The sequence below is a fragment of the Heterodontus francisci genome, chromosome 2 (genome assembly GCF_036365525.1).
Source record: "Heterodontus francisci isolate sHetFra1 chromosome 2, sHetFra1.hap1, whole genome shotgun sequence".
Classification (NCBI taxonomy): domain Eukaryota; kingdom Metazoa; phylum Chordata; class Chondrichthyes; order Heterodontiformes; family Heterodontidae; genus Heterodontus; species Heterodontus francisci.
The window spans coordinates 167,435,387-167,456,378 of NC_090372.1; the positions used below are offsets into that span (position 1 = coordinate 167,435,387).

Here is a 20,992-nt window from a genome sequence, read left to right on the forward strand (position 1 = left end):
GACAACACAAAGGTTGGTGGAGTTGCGGACAGTGATGAGGATTATCAGAGGATATGGCAGGATATAGATCGGTTGGAGACTTGGGCGGAGAAATGGCAGATGGAGTTTAATTCGGACAAATGTGAGGTAATGCATTTTGCAAGGTCTAATGCAGGTGGGAAGTATACAGTAAATGGCAGAACCCTTCGGAGTATTGACAGGCAGAGAGATCTGGGCGTACAGGTCCACAGGTCACTGAAAGTGGCAACGCAGGTGGATAAGGTAGTCAAGAAGGCATATGGCATGCTTGCCTTCATCGGTCGGGGCATAGAGTATAAAAATAGGCAAGTCATGCTGCAGCTGTACAGAACTTTAGTTCGGCCACACTTAGAATATTGCGTGCAATTCTGGTCGCCATGATAGAGGTTTACAAAGTTATAAGCGGCATGGACAGAGTGGATAGTCAGAAGCTTTTTCCCAGGGTGGAAGAGTCAGTTACTAGGGGACATAGGTTTAAGGTGAGAGGGGCAAAGTTTAGAGGGGATGTGCGAGGCAAGTTCTTTACACAGAAGGTGGTGAGTGCCTGGAACTTGTTGCCAGGGGAGGTGGTGGAAGCAGGTACCATAGAGACGTTTAAGAGGCATCTTGACAAATACATGAATAGGATGGGAATAGAGGGATACGGACCCCGGAAGTGTAGAAGGTTTTAGTTTAGGCAGGCATCAAGATTGGCGCAGGCTTGGAGGGCCGAATGGCTTGTTCCTGTGCTGTACTGTTCTTTGTTCTTTGTATTAAGGTGGCAGCATACTAACCAAACATATAACACATCCTGCCTAGGACCTTGGTCAGTATTTTGTGCTCAACAGAACCGAGCACTTTGGCTAAGTCTACAAAGACTATTGCCAGTTCTTTCTTGTTATTCTTGGTCCCCTTTATAAATGTTCTTCAGGATAAAGATGTTCTTGTTTCTGGAGTGCTGGCAATGAAGCCTTTCTGTTGGGGGATGAGCTCCAAAACCTTGCTCAGCCTTGTCGCTACGATCTTTGTAAAGAGCCACAGTAACATGAGTCTGATAGTGAACATAGACAACTGACAGTTGATAACAAAGAGTTTAGCATCCTCTGTTTTCGGAATTAGTACAATTCGACTTTTCTTCAAAGTCTCTGGTATGGTGGCTGATTCCAGCCAAAGAACAAACAGTCGTGGGAGTATGGTCACATCCTCCCCATTTCGTCGTGGACGTTATAGAGTCATAGAGTCATTGGGTCGTACAGCATAGAAACAGACCCTTCAGCCCACCACGTCCATGCCAACCATAATGCCTATCTATACTAATCCCACCTGCCTGCATTAATTCCATATCCCTCTATGCCTTGCTCATTCAAGTACCTGTCCAGATGCCTCTTAAATGTCGCTACTGTTCCTGCCTCCACCACCTCCTCAGGCAGCTCATTCCAGATACCCACTATTCTTTGTGTGAATAATTTACCCCTTTGATCCTCTTTAAACCTCCTCCCTCTCACCTTAAATCTATGCCGTCTAGTTTTAGTCACCCCTGCCATGGGAAACAGACTCTGGCTATCTACCCTATCTATGCCTCTCATCATTTTATATACCTCTATCATGTTCCCTCTCAGCCTCCTTTGCTCCAGGGAAAACAGACCCAGCCTATCCAATCTCTCTTTATAACTCAAGCCCTTCAAACCAGGCAACATCCTTGTGAATCTTTTCTGCACCCTCTCTAGCTTAATCACATCTTTCCTGTAGTGCGGCGACCAGAACTGCACACAGTACTCCAAATGCGGCCTAACCAATGTTATGTACAACTGTAACATGGCGTCCCAACTCTTGTACTCAATGCCTCGGCCGATGAAGGCAAGCATGCCATATGCCTTCTTCACCACCCTGTCTACCTGTGTTGCCACTTTCAGGGAATTATGTACTTGCACCCCAAGGTCTCTTTGCTCAACAACACTCCCCAGGACCCTGCCATTCATTGTATATGTCCTGCCCTGGTTTAACTTCCCAAAATGCATCACTTCACACTTGTCTGTGTTAAATTCCATTTGCCACTCCCTTGCCCACTTTCCCAGTTGATCTATATCCTGTTGTAACCTTAGACAACCTTCTTCACTGTCCACTATACCACCAATTTTGGTGTCATCTGCAAACTTACTAATCATGCCCCTTACATTCACATCCAAGTCATTAATATATATGACAAACAACAGAGGGCCCAGCACCGATCCCTGCGGCACACCACTGGTCACCGGCCTCCAATCTGAAAAACAACCCTCCACTATCACCCTCTGCCTCCTATCACCAAGCCAATTTTGTATCCAATTTGCTAGCTCACCCTGGCTCCCATGTGTTCGAACCTTCTGGACCAGCCTACCATGCGGGACATTGTCAAAGGTCTTGCTGAAGTCCATGTAGACAACGTCCATCGGCTTACCCTCGTCAATCCTCTTGGTCACCTCCTCGAAAAACTCAATCAAATTCGTGAGACATGATTTCCCACGCACAAAGCCATGCTGGCTATCCCTAATCAGACCATGCTTTTCCAAATGCATATAAATCCTGTCTCTCAGAATCCCTTCCAATAACTTTCCCACCACTGATGCAAGGCTCACCAGCCTGTAGTTCCCTGGTTTATCCCTGCTGCCCTTCTTAAATAAAGGCACAACATTAGGTACCTCACCCATGGCTAACGATGATACAAAAATCTCTGCCAGGGGCCCAGCAACCTCCTCCTTTGCTTCCCATAGCATCCTAGGATACAACTGGTCAGGCCCTGTGGATTTATGCACCTCAATGCGCTTCAAAACCTCCAACACCTCCTCCTTTGTAATGTTGATATGCTCCAGGATATCGGTGTTCCCTCCCTTGAACTCACTAGCTTCCATGACCATCTCCACGGTAAATACGGACGAGAAATATTCATTTAAGACCTTGCCCATTTCCCGTGGCTCCACACATAGATTGCCACAGTGATCCTTAAGGGGACCTACTCTCTCCTTATCTACCCTTTTACTCTTAATATACTTATGGAATCTTTTAGGATTCTCCTTTATCTTATCTGCCAGGGAAATCTCATGGCCCCTTTTCGCCCTCCTAATTTCCTTCTTAAGTTAGTCCTACATCCCCTATACTCCTCGAGGGACTCGCTCGATCCCAGCTGCCTATACCTGACATATGCCTCCTTCTTTGTCCTGACCAGACCCTCAATATCCCTCATCAACCAAGGTTCCCTAAACTTGCCAGCCTTGCACTTCCATCTAACAGGAACATGCCGGCCCTGAACTCTTCCTATCTCACTTTTAAAAGCCTCCCATTTGCCAGACGTCCCTTTACCTGTAAACAGCCTCTCCCATTCAACTTTTGAGGGTTCCTGTCCGATGCCATCGAAATTAACCTTCCCCCAATTTAGGACTTCAACCTGAGGACCAGTCCTATCCTTTTCCATAACTATCTTGAAGCTAATAGAGCTATGGTCACTGGTCCCAAAGTGCTCCCCCGCTGACACATCAACCACCTGCCCATCCTCATTTCCTAAGAGGAGGTCGATCTTGACACACATGCCATCCGGCCTGACTGCACTCTTTTGCTCAATGCCTTTGAGTGTCATTTTGATCTCTTCCTTCTCAATAGCCTTCATCACTATGTTATAATCCTTGTGACCTGTGCATGTTGCACATTTGTTGATATTTGGCTTGTTGTTGGGTTTGCTTAATTTTCCTGTAAAGCATTTTTCAAGCTCCTCTTTGCCAACAGGGCAATTTGCAGAGAAAGGCACACCCGTGATTTGGTGTACCAGCCTTTTCCTGACCTTTGGATGTAGTGTTTGCATTCTTTTATATGCGGCCTTCTTGGCTGCCCATCTCTTTTTGGCATCATATTTAACTGATGCTCCCCCTTTGTGTTGTTTCTCTTTTCCTTTCAACCTCTGTTGTCTTTTGAGGTTTGGCCTTACCGAGTACCATGTCGGTAATGCCCATTAGTCCAGTGCTCAGGGCCCTGGTGTCCAGGTCTTCCTGATCATGGAATAGTTCCTCTGCTTGAGTCAGCTGATCATCAAGATCTCTGTGTTTAGGGATGCTCCCTGGTGTTAAGATTGTTCTAGTTCAGCGTTCGCTTTGAGTTTGGTCGGAGACAACCTCATCCTCCCAATCTGAGGGTCCAGAGTCAGTACCCATTCTGCTCTTTCCGCCACTTCCTGGTGGGCACGGCATTCATTTGAAATCTGCTTGGTGGTCTTTGATTTCAGCTGGTTGCCAATTCTTTTGTTGGTATCTCGGAATCCAGGTAACAGCTGTTCCATTAGGAGAGCTGTTTCTTCCTCTGACCATATATAGCAGGGGTCACCAACCTTTTCTTTAGTGACAGCTAATTCCGATGAACGAAAAATACCACAAGCCACTTAAACATATATTGAAAAAATATGGATGGATAAATGCAAACTAAATATGTAGCTATTATAATTACATTATAGTATATTTAATATGAAGGAAAACTGATCTTAACTTTATTTCCATATGATACTTGACACTGCATGCTTTCCACCAGTCCTGTGAAATTTGGCTGATAACTGGAGAGGGCAACCCTGATGGAGTCGTTCAGATGCCTGTCTGTCAGTTGGGTTTGAAATTCCAGCATCCATGATTCGAGTGTACGGTTACTTTTTCGCCCTCAAAAATAATAAGCTAGCTAGCTACACCCTTCCCCAGGTCCGGCTGCTCCCTCCAAGTACAGACGTTTCCCTGGGTCTAGCTGCTCCCTCCAAGTACAGGCTCTTCCCCGAGTCCGGCTGCTTCCTCCAAGAAAAGACTCTTCCCTGGGTCCGACTACTCCCTCCAAGAACAAACTCTTCCCTAGGTCCAGTTGTTCCCTCCAGGTACAGACTCTTCCCTGGGTCTGGCTGCTCCCTCCAGGTGCAGACACCTACCCAGGTCCGGCTGCTCCCTCCAGGTGCAGACACCTACCCAGGTCCAGCTGCTCCCTCCAGGTACAGACTCTTCCCCGAGTCCGGCTGCTCCCTCCAGGTGCAGACACCTACCCAGGTCCGGCTACTCCCTCCAGGTACAGACCATTATCCGAGGACGCGCTCACCTGGGCCCTGCTAAGAAACAACACGTCTATTGGTTGACCGTGACACTGGCGGATGTAAGGTGTGCCGTGATTGATTGGAGAGCATGGGGCAGTTGGAGCAGTGCTCAGTGGGAGCCAATTAGAATCAAAACAAGTGGAGCGAGGAGAGCACCGGGTGTGTTATCCGGGCCAGTTACAGGGAAAAGAGCAGAGAAACAGCAAACAATCTCCATTATGTAGTGGGGTACATTGTAATATACTACTGATAGAGTCTACATTTTCCCATGTAGTTTTTTTTTCTTTTTTCAAAGAAAACTTTTCATTATAAGTGCAATTTTTCAGAGTTTTATGCGAGCCACTCGAGAAGATCGACATGTTGGCAACCCCTGATACATAGTCTTTTCTGCTTGGTTTCTTCTGGTACAAGTGTAGCTATTCACTTCTCATTCTGCAGTGCTGCGTGTTTGTGCCTCTCATGCTGGCTGGGACCCCTTTGAGTTACGAGTTTTTGTTCACATTTTTTGCAGGAGAATATGCCTTCTGCTGTGGGCAGCTCTCTGCCATTGCATTTGGCGTAGTGGCAGGCGATTGCGTAGTATTCGCTGGTTTTATCGCAGTTGTTAATTTTAAATCTGAGATAGATAGATTTTTGTTAAGCAAAGATATTAAGGGATATGGGCCAAAGGCAGGTATATGGAGTTAGGCTGCGGATCAGCCTCTCATTGAATGGCTCAGGCTCGAGGGGCTGAATGGCCTACTCCTGTTCCTATCTTCCTATGTTCCTATGTTCCTATTTCATAGATTTGATCTGGTACTTTTTTGCCAGGTGTGATCTGAAAAGATCAACAGTTTGATACGCCATGTTGCATCTATTGCAGAACAACCCATCGGCAGGGTAGTGGGCAGGGTAGGGGAGGTGGTGGCGTAGTGATAATGTCACTAGACTAGTAACCCAAAGCCCCAGGCTAATGCTCTGGGGACATGGGTTCAAATCCCATGTGAAATTTGAATTCAATTAATAAATCTGGAATTAAAATCTAGTCTAATGGTGACCAATTGTTGTAAAAACCCATCCGGTTCACATATGTCCTTGCTGTCCTTACCTGCTCTAGTCTACATGTGACTCCAGACCTACAGCAATGTGGTTGACTCTTAACTGTCTTCTGAAATAGCCTAGCAAACCAATCAGCTCAAGGGCAATTAGGGATGGGCAATAAATGATGGCCTAGCCAGTGATGTCCACATCCCACAAACGAATAAAACAAAAGTCTACTGAGTGTGTTCAGTCGCATTGAAGCTTGATGATCACACCTTCGTAGTTAGTGTTCTCCTCTGCTCTTCCTGGGCCCATATGCATACCCCATTCAGGGCCGTCTCAGTTTCAATTCCCTTCTTGTCATGATGACTAATGGTGACCTGTCCTTGCAGATTAGCGGGCACTCATCCTCAACCTCTTTTACATAATCTCCTGTTGGCTCTTCTGTTCCATTGTATCTGCTTGCTCGAATCAGATGCCAATAGGGCAGGTAGTACAATGTTATTCGTCTCAGATCCTCTTCAATAGTTTGTGTGCAGGAGGACATTTTAGCTGGTGCATCTAGCCTTGGTGCAGCATGTACACTTTGTGCAGCGTGATGCTACATCTGGCACCATTGCGGGAACATTTTCTTATCCGGGACAAGCCCGTCAAGGTAAGCACAACCCTTGCGGGTTCTCCATAGCTTTTCCTAAAGGTTTTGGCACCCTGGACTGCATGGCATTGATCTCCACAGATCACCATCCATCTCAAGTTTCTTTAGAAGTCATTTAGCCAATGATAAATCGTCATTACAAGAGGGACCGGGAGGTGGTCCAACTCACAATAGTCGCAAGAACATGAAAGATGATCACAGCTACAGTAACTGTCCAGATTGACACACTGTTACGCCCACCTGATCCAAACATCATTCCAGTTCCACACTACACGCTGGATGCAATGCCCTCTGAAGTGGTCTAGCAAACCATTCCAATGCAAAACCAATTGCTGCAAAATAGGATGATCCACCACCTTCTTAGAGCAAGTAGGGACAGGCAATAAAAGTTGCCTTGTGCACATTTCAATAACAAGTACAAAAAAAATCATAAAGTTCTAACGAAATGTTTTCAAAAGCAATCAAACACATTGCAAAATCATGGCACCCATGTTGCAAGAATCATGGAAATGTCACCAGTAGTGTGCAACTGTTATGAGTTGCAATGCTAGACTAATATCCTGGAGTTGCGTAGATTAACTTCATCCTGATCATTTTAAGCATAGCTGGCCACAACTGTCAGAAAATGTGGTATGGTGAGTAGGTTTCAATATATAGGACAAATTATATATAATTTGTGGAAATAACAAACTTACTGGATGAATGCCCTTTTTGCTTGCATTTTTATATCTTTTGTTGAATCACAGATATTTGTGTTGCTGGTGTGTTCTGTACCACTAAGGTCCAAAATTGGTTAGCAAATCCTATTTGAAAACCCTGAATAACGTGCCCATCTTTAGGATATTGTCAGAAACAACTTGTAGCAACCTTTAGGACATAAAAGAGCAAAACTGACATGTTCCTTGGTCAACAGGAATCTCTTCTATGGTGTATGGATATAGAATCATAGAAGGTTTAAGGCACAGAAAGAGGCCACTTGGCCTATTCTAGTCCCACCTTCCAGCATTTGGTCCGTAGCCGTGCAACTTACAGCACTTGAGGTGCATATTCAGACTCCTTTTGAATGAGTTGAGGTGTCTGCCTCAACTACCCTCTCAGGCAGTGAGTTCCAGACCATCACCACCCTCTGGGTGAAAACGTTTTTCCTCATCTCCCCTCTAATTTTTCTACCAATCACTTTAAATTTATGCCCAATCGTCACTGACCTCTCTGCTAAGGTGAATAGCCCCTTCACCTCCACTCTATCCAGGCCCCTCAAAATTTTATACATTTCAATCGGATCTCCGCTCAGCCTTCTCTATTTAAAGGAGAACAACCCCAGCCTATCCAATCTTTCCTCATAGCTGCATTTTTCCAGTCCTGGCAACATCCTCGTTAATCTCCTCTGTACCCTCTCTAGTGCAATTACATCCTTTCTGTAATGAGGTGACCAGAACTGCACACAGTACTCAAGTTGTGGCCTAACCAATGAGTTATACAGTTCCAGCATAACCTCCCTGCTCTTGCATTCTATACCTCGGCTAATAAAGGAAAGGATTCCATATGCCTTCTTAATGACCTTAACAACCTGTCCTGCTACCTTCAGGGATCTGTGGACATTCACTCCAAGGTCCCTTACTTCGTCTACACCTCAGTATTTTCCCATTAATTGTGTATTCCTTTGCCTTTTTTGACCTCCCCAAATGCATCACCTTGCACTTTTCCAAGTTGAATTCTATTTGCCACTTTTCTTCCCATCTGACCAGACCATCAATATCTTCCTGCAGCCTACAGCTATCCTCCTCGCTATCTACGGACTATTTTTGTGTCATCCGCAAACTTCTTGATCATGCCCCCTATATTTACGTCCAAATCGTTAATATACACCACAATAAGCAGGGGGCCCAGTGCTGAGCCCTGTGGAACGCCACTGTAAACGGCCCTCCAGAAGCTAAAACAGATGTCAACAATTACCATTTGTTTCCTGCCACTGAGCCAATTTTGTATCCACGTTGCTGCATTTCCCTGGATCCCATGGGATTTTGTATTTTTAACCAATCTGCCATGTGGGACCTTGTCCAAAGCCTTGCTAAAATCCATGGACACCACATCAACTGCACTACCCTCATGTATCTTCCTTGTTACCTCTTCAAAATGTTCGATCAAGTTGGTCAAACAAGATCTTCACTTAACAAATCCATGCTGACTATCCTTGATTAACCTGTGCCTTTCTATGTGACAGTTTATCCTGTCTCTCAGAATAGATTCCAGTAATTTACTCACTACTGAGGTTGACTGACTGGCCTGTAATTATTCGGTCTATCCTTCGCTCCCTTTTTAAACAGAGGTACAACGTTAGCAATTCTCCAATCCTGTATCCACCTGCATTCAGTGAGGACTGGGAAATGATGGTCACACCCTCTGCTATTTCCTATTTCCTCACTCAAAACATCTACTTCTACATCTAGAAAACATCTACTCCCATAAATAGAACATTTATCAGGACTTATTCAACTGAATAAACCGTAACTGCTTTTGCAAGTGTAGTAAGTCCCTTTTTGCCTTCACTGTGCAGTTGCTGTGCTGCGGTTCCCTTAACCAGAAAAAGGAAGAACTTGTATTTATATAGTGTCTTTCATGATCTCAGGTCACCCAAAGCACTTCACAGCCAATTAAGTACTTTTAAAGTGCAGTTACTGTTGCAATGTAGGGGAACCATGGCAGCCAATTTACACACAAGAATTTCCCACAAACAACAATATGGCCAGATATTCTGTTTTTGGTGGTGTTGCTTGAGATAAAATGTTCACCAGGACAACTGCTCTTCTTTGAAAAGTTTTATGAGATCTTTTACATAAATCTGAGGGCCCAGATGCAGCCTCAGTTTAATGCCTCATCTAAAAGAGTGCACCTCTACTTCAGCACTGCAGTGAAGTGTCAGCCTAGATTATTTGCTCAAGCCTCTGGAGTGGAGTTTGAACTTGTGACCTTCTTTCTGGCTCAGAGGCAAACGCCCTGCTACTAAGAGTTCACCTTCGACAGCATCTTCCAAACCCACGACCTCTACCACCTAGAAGGACAAGGGCAGCAGATACATGGGAACACCACCACCTGCAAGTTTCCCTCCAAGCCACACACCATTCCGAGTTGGAACTATATCGCCATTCCTTCACTGTCACTGGGTCAAAATCCTGGAACTTCCTTCCTCACAGCACTGTGGGTGTACCTACCCTACATGGTGTGCAGCGGTTCAAGAAGGCGGCTCACCACCACCTTCTCAAGGGCAATCAGGGATGGGCAATAAATGCTGGCCTAGCCAGCGATGCCAAATCCTATGAACGAATAAAAAAAAGCCAAGGCTGATCAATTAAAAAATTGCAGGCAATGTCCAAAGTCTAAAGTTAAAGAAATCTATAAACTCTGACAAGTATTGGCATGCAAGTCTATTGTGGTGCAACTTCTGCATTTGTTTTATTTCAGGAAATTTCACAAAAATCATTCATCTAAGTTATCACACAGATTCTGAAAAATCCATACTTATTCACATAGCTGAGAACAGGATATATTTATGACGATCGTGTGGTAATGTGTTCAGTTACATCAAAATAGGGAAAATGGTTTTATAGCAATTTTTTCTACAGTTCCATGAGTCATTACTAGTTATAATAAAAAAGATAAAAAACATTACCACATCTAAAGAAACAATTATAGTTCATCCCAACTTTAAATCATACTGAACAAACTAAAGGAGTCAAATGTTAACAAATGGTTATAACACTAATCAGTACACACTCAGTTTGAAACTCAGAAAAAAAAATCAGGAAATATAAATCTTAATCAGTTTAGTGTATAATTTTTTCCTGATTCAATTGAAAAATCTAAGTGCGCCCAAAAAGATATTCTTTCCTTTAAAGGGGAAAGCAAAATTAGAGGTGCATTTTTATTCTGTGTACTCTTTCATTTAATATATACTGAAAATAAACAGTCACTGATATTTTCTTTGATTTGCTCAGCTGCTGACAGCCAAGCGTAATGGGGCTTCCCTCTAGAACCATCAGGAATTGAAAACACATGTCTTAAAATTTAGGCTAGTTTGAGAGTAAGGGCTCCACAGGACCACATACAACTGGCTAGAAGAGGAAGATAACCAACCAAATAGCATGATTCTTCTGAGGCCTATGGTTCCTTAGAATCTCTCAAGCTAGTCCCAAGTCATGACCCCTGCTATTTGGAATGGAACCATTCCAAGAGGCTATGCATTTGTGATATCATGTGACAGGATACGAGGTAGGGGTCCCCTCAGCTAACTCCAAAACAGCTGAGAAGTCGAAATGAGTAACTCCGCACTAGTTCCAGGAAATTCTGGGCTACTGAGTAACTCGTAAACTGTATTTCTGATGTGTGATAACATGTGTAATGAAAGTTTAGTAAGTGTGATATCATGTGGCAAAGTACCTTAAATCAGCTCGGGAATCAGTGCTTTAAAAAATGAGATTACTTTCTCAATAATGAGGAGTAAAACTACTCTCTTTAAAAAGGGAGTGATATGCATTATATACAGTCAAATGGATACTTGGGAGAGAAAAGAATAAGATCATTAAGCGATTAATTTGAAGTTAATCTCTTGGAAATAATAATTGATGAAAGAACTTAAAAAAATAAATTTCAAGTTCATTAATTCTATTAAGATATTGTACTAAATTAATTGCTATATGCTGATTATGATTGCTATTGTGTGATATGATTGCTATTTTTGGTGTTCAAAATCATTTGAAATTTATTTACTGTTAAATGCAAAATGTGATGTTTTGGGCCTACTCAGTAATGTAAAGTTGGACAATTTTTCAGGGGTGAAATAGTCTGTTTCACAGTGCACTCATTCCATAAACCAAAAGCAGTATAATAATGATGCTGTGTGTCATTCAGTTAAAAAGTTATGTAATGTGGTCTATAATTTAAATGCTTTTCATGAAGCACATACATATTTTATTGGCTTTCCACCCGGTTCCTTTTTTTTTTTAGTAAGTTTAAGCTTTTTGAACAATTGGCCACTTCCTTCCAAGCATGAAAATACAATTCCAACATGCCAAGACTAATGGTCTGTCACACTTGCTTTGCTACTAACCCTGTTAGGAGGTATATAAACAAGTTTATAATCATGAATGCTTGCCCATGTTTAAGGAAAATGAAGTTCAGTTAGTTCATGGAAAATTAACTTTTCTTTAAAATTGAACAAATTAATAATTAACCTAATGATAAATAAAATGTAAAAAAATGTCTCCAGCATGGACTCGATGGACCGAATGGCCCCCTTCTGCTGTTATGACTCATTAATCAGTGAAGACACTAGGGTCTACTCACCACATTGATTGGATGAGGAAGAGAATGCTGCGGCCTCATAGAGGAAACGCTGGACTGATGCATATAGCCATATCCAGGAGAACGAGGGGAATGCATCTGCTGGTAAGCTCCAGGAAGCACAGCAGCTAATTGATAATAATAATAAAAAAGTCAAGATCTAAAATAAAGGATTACAATTTCAACACGTTTTAATTTGATTTTGTATTTGCATGTATACATACACAATGTAAATTCTATTGTTCTGAATAAACTTCAGGTGCCCTGCTCTAAACCCCAGTCAGCTGTTAGGATAAGATCAAATTTTGAGCTGCAAATTTTTGTGCGTAATTTTAATCTACACGAAGGGCTCAAAATTCTGACTAGACTCAGGGAACAACTCGGACAAATGCCCAGGTTTTCATCCTGCTTATCTTGACCCCATTAAGGAAAGATTTTTTATACTTACCCAAGTGGGCTTTGCTGGCCTCCCAACAGGTTTACCCATACTTCCTAGACACTCAATTTGCATTTCTGCTTTCTGGCAGGAGACTCACCTGCTGCCTAAACCAGTGGCGTTAAAATCAGCCACAACAGAATGCGAAATATCTCCCGATGCCCAAGTAAGGGCTACTAAACTTGGATCAGAGGCCAGCGAGACATCTCTTGATGGTTCAATAGTGAAAGAAATTACCAACATGTTAGCAAAGTTCCAGGGTTCCAGATCAAGGTAATGCTCCACTTAGATTTTTGCTCCACACATTTCTCACAAACAGGTGCACAGCTCTTCATATCTAAATTGATTCAATGTTTATTTCAGGCAGCCACCAGGTATGCTTAAAATCAGTAAGAACTAATATGGTGACCATGCTGCCGACGCAGATTAGATGCAGGAATCCATGTACATGTTTTCCGCTCAAATTATGTGCAAAATGCTAACCATTTCTACCTCAGTGTGTCCAAATAACTTTTGCTGAATAAGCCAAGATGTCACATCAGACCCAGCATGTAAAGTGAGCTTAACACACCTGATTCATTGCTTCTTCAATGAGTCCAAGGCTTTCATTCCAACTGGAAATCAATTCCATGCGTTGATCATTCTTTGGTGAACCAGAACTTCCTGATAACTATTAATACTCAGGATTGTGTACACCTCTACCAGATATCTTACTGAACCTCTGCTGGCTTGTAGTTGACACTGCATTCCCCAATTTCACTGGATGACCTCCAGCAGCTCGTCTAAACAACTCCCTAATCCACTCCCTCTACACAACTGTCTCCAAATGTGAAGACTGCTTTGTGGACCCTATAAGCTGACTGTGTGCCATAAACACCACTACTTTCATTTTATTTACAATTGGTTCTCAGGATGTGGGTGTCATTGGCAAGGTCAGAATTTATTGCCGATCACTAATTGCCCTTAAAAAGGTGGAGGTGAGCTGCCTTCTTGAACTGCTGCACTCCCTGTGCTGTAGGTACACCACCCACAGTGCTGTAAGGTAGGGAGGTTCCAGGATTTTGGCCCAGTGACAATGAGGGAACTCTGCTATAGTTCCACATCAGGATGGTATGTGACTTGGCGGGGAGCTTGCAGGTGGCGGCGTTTCCACGCACCTGCTCCCTTGTTCTTCCAGATAGGAGGGATTGAGAGTTTGGAAGGTGCTGTTGAAGGAACCTTGGCAAATTGCTGCAGTGCATTTTCTAGATGATATGCATTTCTGCGATGGTCATCGGATGTCACTCAATTCGGGATGACATCTATTCAGGATCGCGAGTTTCGAGTTTCAGTCATGGATCTTCATGTGACTGAGCAGGCCAAATGTCGAGCTGCAGATCTTTGGACACACTGGGCAAGGTGTCCCATGAGGTAGTGGGATCCAGAGTGCAGGACTCCAATAACTCCTTTATTCAAAAAGGGGGGACAGAAAGCAGGAAACTACAGGCCAGTGAGCTTAACATCTGTCTTAGGGAAAATGTTAGAAGCTATTATTAAAAATGTTATAGCAGGGCACTTAGAAAATTTCAAGGTAATCAGGCAGAGTCAACATGGTTTTGTGAAAGGGAAATCGTGTTTAACCAATTTATTGGAGTTGTTTGAAGAAGTAACATGTGCAGTTATAAAGGGGAACCGATGGATGTAGTGTATTTAGATTTCCAGAAGGCATTTGATAAGTGACCACATGAAAGATTATTGCGGAAAATAAAAGCTCATGGTGGAGGGGGTAATGTATTGGCATTGGTAGAAGATTGGATAGCTAACAGGAAACAGAGAGTAGGGATCAATGCTGGGACCTCAAGTTTTTACAATTAAATAAATGACTTGGATGAAGGGACCGAAGGTATGGTTGCCAAATTTGTTGATGACACAAATATAGGTAGGAAAGTAAGTTGTGAAGAGCACATAAGGAGGCTGCAAAGTGATATCGATAGGTTAAGTGAGTGGGCAAAGATCCGGCAAATGGAGTATAATGTGGAAAACTGTGAAATTGTCCATTTTGGCAGGAAGAATTACAAAGAAGCTTATTATCTAAATGGTGACAGACTGCAGAGCTCTAAGATGCAGAGGGATCTGGGTATCCTCGTGTATGAATCGCAAAACATTAGAATGCAGGTTAAGCAAGTAATTAAGAAAGCTAATAGAATTTTACTGTTTAATGCAAGAGGAACTGAATACAAAAGTAGGGAGGTTATGCTTCAGTTATACAGGGCCTTGAATCAAAGGTTTAAGGCACAGAAAGAGGCCACTTGGCCTATCATGTCTGTGCTGGCCAATAAACGATCCACCTATTCTAATCCCACCTTCCAGCATTTGGTCCATAGCCCTGCAACTTACAGCACTTGAGGTGCATATTCAGACTCCTTTTGAATGAGTTGAGGGTCTCTGCCTCAACTACCCTCTCAGGCAGTGAGTTCCAGACCATCATCACCCTCTGGGTGAAAACGTTTTTCCTCATCTCCCCTCTAATTTTTCTACCAATCACTTTAAATCTATGCCCCCTCGTCACTGACCTCTCTGCTAAGATGAATAGGCCTTTCATCTCCACTCTATCCAGGCCCCTCAAAATTTTATACATTTCTATCAGATCTCCACTCAGCCTTCTCTGTTCCAAGGAGAACAACCCCAGCCTATCCAATCTTTCCTCATAGTAGCATTTTTCCAATCCTGGCAACATCCTCGCAAATCTCCTCTGTACCCTCTCTAGTGCAATTGCATCCTTTCTGTAATGAGGTGGCCAGAACTGCACACAGTACTCAAGTTGTGGCCTAACCAATGAGTAATACAGTTCCAGCATAACCTCCCTGCTCTTGTATTCTATACCTCGGCTAATAAAGGAAAGGATTCCATAGAATATATATCAGTTCTGATGAAGGGACACTGACCTGAAACATTAAGTCTGCTTCTCTCTCCACAGATGCTGCCAGACCTGCTGAGTATTTTCAGCATTTCTTGTTTTTATTTCAGATTTCAAGCATCTGCAGTATTTTGCTTTTACTATTATTATTAAATATGCCTTCTTAACGACCTTATCAACCTATCCTGCTACCTTCAGGGATCTGTGGACATTCACTCCAAGGTCCCTTACTTCCTCTTCACTTCCCAGTATTTTCCCATTAATTGTGTATTCCTTTGCCTTGTTTGACCTCCCCAAATGCATCACCTCACACTTCTCCAAGATGAATTCTATTTGCCACTTTTCTGCCCATCTGACCAGACCATCAATATCTTCCTGCAGCCTACAGCTATCCTCCTTGATATCTACCACATGGCCAATCTTTGTGTTGTCCGCAAACTTCTTGATCATGCTCCCTACATTTATGTCCAAATCGTTAATGTACACCACAAAAAGCAGGGGACCCAGTACTGAGCCCTGCAGAATGCCACTGGAAACAGCCCTCCAGTCACTAAAACAGCCGTCAACAATTTGTTTCCTGCCACTGAGTCAATTTTATATCCACCTTGCTGCACTTCCCTGGATCCCATGGGATTTTATTTTTTTAACCAGTCTGCCATGTGGGACCTTGTCAAACCCCTTGCTAAAATCCACCAGATCAACTGCACTACCCTCATGTATCTTCCTTGTTACCTCTTCACAAAATTTGATCAAATTGGTCAAACAAGATCTTCCCTAAACAAATCCATGCTGACTATCCTTGATTAACCTGTGCCTTTCTAAGTGACAGTTTATCCTGTCTCTCAGAATTGATTCCAATAATTTGCCCACTACTGAGGTTAGGCTGACTTGCCTGTAATTATTTAGTCTATCCTTCGCTCCCCTTTTAAACAGAGGTACAACGTTAGCAGCTCTCCAATCTTCCGGCACCACACCTGTATCCAGTGAGGACTGGAAAATGATAGTCAGACCTTCTGCTATTTCCTCTCTTGCTTCTTTTAACAACTGGCCATGGTAATTTATCAACTTTCAAGGATGTTAATCCCATTAATACTTCCTCTCTCCCTACGTTTATCACAACCAATACTTCACACTCTTCCTCCTTAACTAGAATATCTGCATCGTCCCCCTCTTTTGTGAAGACAGACACAAAAAGTATTCATTCAGAACCATACCAGTATCTTTCGCCCCTACACATAGGTTACCTTTTTGGTCTTTTATAGGCCCTACTCTCTCCTTAGTTATCATCTTACTTTCAATGTATTGATAAAACATCTTTGGGTTCACCTTGATTTTGCTTACAAATATTCTTTCATGCCCTCTCTTTGCTTTCCTAATTTCCTTTTTGATTTCACCCCTCCACTTTCTATACTCCTATCGCTTTCTGTAGTATTGAGTTCTTGGTGTTGGACATAAGCTTTTCTTTTCTGCCTTATCTTACCCTGGAGGCTCCTTAACATCCATGGGGCTCTAGATTTGGCTGCCTCACCCTTTTTCTTTGTGAGAACATGTTTACCCTGAACCCCTTGAATCTCCCCTTTGAATGCCTCCCACTGTTCTGACACTGATTTACCTTCAAGTAGCTGTTTCCAGTCCACTTTCGCTAAATCACTCCTGAGTTTCGTAAAATTGGCCTTGCCCCAATTGAGAACTCTAACTCCTGTTCTATCTCTGTCCTTTTCCATAATTATGTTAAAATTGACTGAATTATGATCACTACCATCAAAACACACTCCCACTGCCACTCCTTCCACCTGCCCATCTTCATTTTCTAAAACTTAGTCTAAAACTGCGCCCTCTCTTGTTGGACTTGCTAAATACTGGCCAAAAAGGTTGTCCTGAATGCATCTCAAGAATTCTGCTCCCTCAATTCCTTTCACGCTAAAACTATCCCAGTTAATATTGGGTAATTAAAATCCTCTACTATTACTGCCCTATTGTTCTTGCACTTCTCAGAGATTTGCCTACATATCTGCTCTTCTATCTCCCTCTGACTGTTTTGGGGGTCTATAGCACACTCTCATCAGTGTGATTGCCCCTTTTCGGTTCCTTAGCTCAATACATAAGGCCTCATTTGATGAATCTTCCAACATATCATCCCTCCTCACAGCTGTAATAGTTTCCTTGACCAAAATTGCCACTCCCCCTCTTTTCTTATCCCCCTCCCTATCGCATCTGAAAATCCAGTAACCAAGAATGTTGAGCTGCCATTCCTGTCCCTCCTTAAGCCATTTTTATGCAATAGCTATGATATCATACTGCCATGTGTCTACCTGTGCCCTCAGCTCATCTGCTTTATTTGCTATACTCCTTGCATTGAAATAGATACCCTTGAACATTGCCTTTTTTTTTCTAGCCCTCGGTTCCTCTGAATTCCAAACTCATCCATTAATTTTCTGCCTTCCATTTTAATTTCTGATTTTGTCCCAGCTGAGTCTACCCTCAGGTCTCCATCCCTTTGCCAAACGAGTTTAAACCCTCCCCAACAGCACGAGCAAAACTTCCCGCAAGGAACTCAGTCCCAGCTCTGTTCAGGTGCAACCCATCCAGCCTGTACAGGTCCCATCTCCCCCACAGCCGGTCCCAATGTCCCAGGAATCTGAAGCCCTCCCTCCTGCACCATCTTTCCAGCCACGTGTTCATCTGTCTTATCCTTCTATTGCTATACTCATTTGCACATTGCACTGGGAGTAATCCAGAGATTACTCCTTTTGAGGTCCCACTTGCCAATTTCTTACCTAGCTCCCTAAATTCTGACTGCAAGACCACATCCCTCTTTCTGCCTATGTCATAGGTTCCGATGTGGACGACGACTGCTAGCTGTTCACACTCCCCCTTCAGGATACTCTGCAGCCGCTCAGTGATATCCTTGATCCTGGCACCAGGGAGGCAACACACCATCCTGGATTCACGCCTGCTGCCACAGAAACGCCTGTCTGTTCCCGACTATTGAATCACCTGTCGCTATGGCTCTTGCAGTCTTCCCTGTAACCCAGTGTGCAGTTGAGCCACCCGTGGTGCCATGGACTTGGCTCTGGCTGCACTCCCCAGGTGAAGCATCACTTTCCTCCGTATTCAGAACTGAATACCTGTTAGAGAGTGAGATGCACTCAGGGGTCTCCTGCACTACCTGTCTGATTCTTTTTGACTGTCTGGTGGTCACCCATTCCCTCTCTCCCTGCATACTCTTAAGCTGTGGGGTGACCACATCTATGAACATGCTATCTATGTAGCTCTCATCCCCGGCTGTCCCGCTCAAGTTCCAAAACCCGGAGCTCAAGCTGCTTCAATTGACAACACTTCCTGCACAAATGGTTCTCCAGGATACGGGAAGCATCCTGGAGCTCCCATATAGCACAGGAGGTGCACTCTTGAGGTTGGAGCAACCTGCCATTCTTTTATTTATTAGTTGACCCTTTGCTACTGCTAAAAACAAAACATACCAATACTACAACAGCTTAGAATTATTAATAAAACCTTACTAGTGCTGATAAATTGTAATCAAAATCAATGCAGTTCACGAGTTAAAATAAACCTTACTCAAAAAAAAAGCTACTCACTTGTTCCTTATTATTAAGCTATTTACACACACACCCTAACAGTAATGTACTAATTCAGCAATTTAGAGTAATTCCCCAACAGCAGTTACTCACCAAGCAATCACCTTGCAGCTTTCCTGTGACATCACTGTTTACTTTGTTTTCAAACTCCAGTGTGCCTGGAATCCTCTCCGCTGCTCTCCCGGAAGGTAAGTGCTCTAGGCCGTGATCCTCGGGCTGTATTTATCTGCTCCTCGCTCCTTTTTCTTCCCGCCGGTCTGCTCCTCTCCGCTGCTCTCCCGGAAGGTAGGTGCCTTGGTGAGAGCACAACTGGAGTATTGTGTACACTACTGGTCTCCTTATTTAAGGAAGGATGAAAATGCATTGGAAGCAGTTCAGAGAAGGTTTACTAGACTAATACCTGGAATGGGTGGGTTGTCTTATGAGGAAAGGTTGGACAGACTAGGCTTGTATCTGCTGGAGTTTAGAAGAGTAAGAGGTGACTAGATTGAAACAGATAAGATCCTGAGGTGTCTTGACAGGGTGGATGTGGAAAGGATGTTTTGCCTTGTGGGAGGATCTAGAACTAGGGGTCACTGTTTAAAAATAAGGGGTCACTCATTTAAGACAGAGATGAGGAATTTTTTTTTCTCTCAGAGGGTTGAGAGACTTTGGAACTCTCTTCCTCAAAAAGCGATGGAAGCAGACTCAATATTTTTAAGGCAGAGGTAGATAGATTCTTGATTAGCAAGAGGGTGAAAGGTTATTGGGGGTAGGCAGGAATGTGGTGTTAATGTTACAATCAGATCAGCATTGATCTTACTGAATGGCGGAGAAGGTTCGAGGGGCCAAGTGGCCTACCCCTGCTCCTAATTCGTATGTTCATTTGTATTTCTTTATTGGTTTCTGGGATGTGGGCCTCGCTAGCTAGGACAGCATTTATTGCCCATCCCTAATTACCCTTGAGAAGGTAGTGGTGAGCTGCCTCCTTGAACCGCTGCAGTCAGTTGGGTGTAGGTATACTAACAGTGCTGCTAGGAAGGGTTTTTGAGGATTTTGACCGAGTGACAATGAAGAAACAGCGATATAGTTCGAAGTCAGGATGGTGTGTGGCTTGGCGGGAACTTGGTGGTGTTCCCATGCATCTGCTGCCCTTGTCCTTCTAGGTGGTAGAGGTCACAGGTTTGGAAGGTACCGTCGAAGGAATCTCGGTGACTTGCTGCAGTGCATCTTGTAGATGGTACACACTGCTGCTACTGTCCATCGGTAGTGGAGGGAGTGAATGCTGAAGGTGGTGGATGGGGTGCCAATCAAGAGGGCTGCTTTGTCCTGGATGGTGTCAAGCTTCTTGAGTGTTGTTGGAGCTGCATCCATCCAGGCAAGTGGAGAGTATTCCATTACACTCCTAAATTGTGCCTTGCAGATGGTGGACAGGCAATGGGGAGACGGGGGGGTCAGTTACTCGCCACAGAATTCCCAGCCTCTGACCTGCTCTTGTAGCCACAGCATTTATGTGGCTGGTCCAGTTTAGTTTCTGGTCAATGGTGACTGCCAGGATGTTGACAGTGGGGGATTTAGCGATGGTAATGCCATTGAATGACAAGGGGGGGATTGTTATATTCTATCTTGTTTGAGATAGTCATTGTCTGGCACTTGTGTGGCGGGAATGTGACTTGCCACTTATCAGCCCAAGCCTGGATGTTGTCCATGTCCTGCTGCATATGAACATGGGCTGCTTCAGCATCTGAGGAGTCGTGACTGGTGCTGAACATTGCGCAATCAGTGAACATCCCCACTTCTGTCCTTATGATGGAGGGAAGGTGATTGATGAAGCAGTTGAAGATGGTTGGAACTTGGACACTACACTGAGGAACTCCTGCATTGATGTCCTGGGGCTGAGATGATTGACCTCCAACAACCACAACCATCTTCCTTTATGCTAGGTATGACTCCAACCAGTGGAGAGTTTTCTCTCTGATTCTCACTG

General features: G+C 43.7%; 1 protein-coding gene across 4 annotated transcripts in view; it reads right to left on the bottom strand.

Moving 5' to 3' along the window:
* nebl (nebulette) overlaps window positions 1-20,992 on the bottom strand; it is a 433,041-nt gene that overhangs the window by 14,343 nt on the left and 397,706 nt on the right. For all 4 annotated transcript variants that reach the window (XM_068013576.1, XM_068013582.1, XM_068013591.1 and 1 more), the window contains one exon: window positions 12,099-12,223. In XM_068013576.1, the coding sequence (XP_067869677.1) occupies window positions 12,099-12,223 (125 nt within the window). The remainder of the gene's footprint in view (window positions 1-12,098; window positions 12,224-20,992) is intronic.